The following is a 2828-nucleotide window of genomic DNA, read 5'->3' as shown; positions in this document are numbered from 1 at the left end:
TATTCGTTATTGCTATCTGTAAGCTTTGCATAGCAGTCTGTCAAAATGATTTTTTGAGAAATACTGAAAGTTTCAAAGAGATCTTCGTACTGGAAGTATTCTAAAATGTGAAAAATACAACCCCGGGGTTACAAAAAAAAATGACATTCCTCTACTCGCCTACCTTGTAAAGGCCAGTGTACTGCATTGAGTGTTTTGGTAAATGCATATGCCGTTTTCATTCATAGCTTATTTACATGAATGAAAATGGTAACTATGGAAGTGACATATATCTGTCTCGTGCGTTATTGTGCTTATGACAATGGTAAAAAAAAAAAATTGGTGCTCGTCACCCTGGGTCGTCATATGAATGCCAAATTGTGGAAAAATAGTGCAGAAATAAAAAGTAAGAGGTGTACTTTTAACGGTGTTCTTGCTTTCTTCAGTGATCAAAATTATAGCCAAGCATAAAGGTCAGAGACATAACCAAACATGTTAATAGGCTACGGTATTTTATTTTATGAACATGTTTGCATTGAATGTGGGATGAATTTTACATGTATGAGGTTCTGCAGCCTGTGCTTTCCCTACCTTATTGTCTCCACCATTGTTTTCTCAGAAATTCCCACTTCTGTCATTGGAGAACATCTGAAGCAGCAGGTGGAGGATCGGCTGAAGTTTTATGAGACTGGTGAAAATCCCGCCAAGAACATAGATGTCATGAGACAGGCAGTTACTGACGTAAGTTTTGGGCTACATTATTAGCTGCTTTGATTTGCTTATGGACTTATTTTCATGACGAGAACTTTTTAGCACAATTCATTTAGAATTGGCAACCGATTACTGTTCACTTTTTCTTGTTTGGTTTTCTCTGTTCAAGTAAAATGTGCAAAGATGCCTTATTTTCACATGTTAATGGCATCCAAGATTGCAGCAGCATGCCCTGTTTTCTCTGTTGTATCCCGTCCTTCAAAGTTTATTCACTGCTCTTACTTATGCCTCTATTTTAATTCAACATGATATTATTTCCCCTAGAAAATTTTTTTTTCCTGCTTGGTGTCTTGTAGTGTTGGTTCATATTGAATGTTGTTCATTTGAAGGGAAGAAATGGTATTTTGCTCAGAGTTACAGAACGTTCTTTAATAAATACATTATATCAGGCTTGCCAATTTTCTAAAATTTCCAAGGACTGTCCCACCCCCCGCGGCGGTGCTACTGACTGAAGTGTCTTTAGGCCATTTCCAAAGGGGGGACATTAACATGTTCTTATGCTCAGTAGAATTGTAAATGGGCTGATTCATCAATGTCATGCTCATAACTGTGCCTGAACTGCAACAGGAAACTGCTGCTTTTTTTTCCCCTAGTCCTTACTATCGTCATTTTCCTCTATTTCTTTTGTGTGTTTGTCACTCTCTTGTTACCTGCTATTTCCGGGGTGCTTTGATAGTCGAAGCAGACTTTGTGCTGTTGAAGCTAAAGAGGTGAGCAGAGTAAACCTGATTCCCTGTATGGACTTCTCTGTTGACATCCACCCCTTGGCGCTCCTTGTGCAGTTGCGAGCGCCATTAAAAACTCTGCTAAACTGACTATAAACAAGGACTGTCCTAGATTTGGCAATTAAAAGTTTGAGAGCCTTATCACATTTTCGACCCCAAGACCAGTCCTACTACATGTGGTTTTATTTGTTGTTATGTTGTCTTGTGTTACGTCTTTGGGTGCCCTTGATTGGGTTTTGGAAAGCTCGCAATATTGGTGCTATTCTATGCTTTTAAATGTAAATGTGGAGTCTGAATTACTGGACTATTAATGACAGCTGCCATCCATCAAATTGAAGAGTGTAGAAATTGATTTTTATTAATTTTTCTTCTTTTAGGCTGTTGATGCTAAAGAAAAGGCCCTGAAAGTTCAGAAGAAGTTGGAGAAAAAGCAGAAGAAACGCAAACTTGAGGAACAGAATGGATCAGTGAACGAGGAAGAGGCGGAGACCAATGGGGAAGAACCGGCCAAGAAGAAAAAGAAGAAGAAGAAGGACAAGGATGTGGATGAGAACACATCTGCTGTGTTCGAGGTCTCCGAGGAGGCGCAGGTGGAGGCAACACCAGACAAGAAGAGCAAGAAGAAGAAGAAGAAGGAAAAGGACGTGGATGAGAGTGTGAATACGACACAAGAGGAGGAAGAGCTTGCAAATGGGGATTCGACCAAGAAGAGCAAGAAGAAGAAGAAAAAGTCAAAGGAAGATGCGGAGGAAAGTATGGAGCTGAGCTCAGCCCAAGACACCACGATGGACACAACGGCTGAAGATCCTGATAGTTCGGTGAAGAAAAGCAAGAAGAAGAAGAAGAAGGATAAGAGTAATGAGTAAAGTGAAATTGATATAGTGTTTTATGAAAGGATAAGTAAAGCATGACGTACTGAGTCATTGACAGGCAAGTTAAGGCCTGTGAGTATAAATTGGTGAAATAAATATTTGTAAGTGAAAGCCAATTGGTGTTTCAGTGTCGGATTGGGGCACCTTTTTTTATCCGTAGAAGACAGGAAAGAAGCTCCAGCGTGATCTTGTCTGATTTGTGCTGAATTAAAAAAAAAAATGTTACACTTCATTAGGATTTGGAATGTTATATTTTGACATACTGGTGGTGTTTCAGGCCACGGTGGCATGGCATTAGTTCAGTATCTTTTTTAATTTTGGTTGGAATGATCCTGGTTTGAATCCATGATGGGGCATTTTTTTAACTTGTGTTCTTTGGGAGTTTTCAGGGTTGTCCACCTATGTAGCTTTACAGCTTTGTCCTATAAATTGATGGTAGAGATATAGATTAAACTTGAAAGTCTCGCCTTTTGAATAATTT

General features: G+C 39.2%; 1 protein-coding gene across 1 annotated transcript in view; it reads left to right on the top strand.

Annotated features, from left to right (window-relative positions):
- Positions 1-2579, top strand: part of LOC101849332 (nucleolar protein 56) — a 17939-nt gene extending 15360 nt beyond the window's left edge. The window contains exon 10 of the mRNA XM_005089409.3: positions 1853-2579. Coding sequence (XP_005089466.1) covers positions 1853-2341 — 489 coding nt within the window. The 3' untranslated portion in view covers positions 2342-2579. The remainder of the gene's footprint in view (positions 1-1852) is intronic.
- The last annotated feature ends 249 nt before the right edge of the window (positions 2580-2828 follow it).

Source organism: Aplysia californica, unplaced genomic scaffold (assembly GCF_000002075.1).
Source record: "Aplysia californica isolate F4 #8 unplaced genomic scaffold, AplCal3.0 scaffold00006, whole genome shotgun sequence".
Classification (NCBI taxonomy): Eukaryota; Metazoa; Mollusca; class Gastropoda; order Aplysiida; family Aplysiidae; genus Aplysia; species Aplysia californica.
This window is presented reverse-complemented; position numbering and strand designations above follow the sequence as displayed.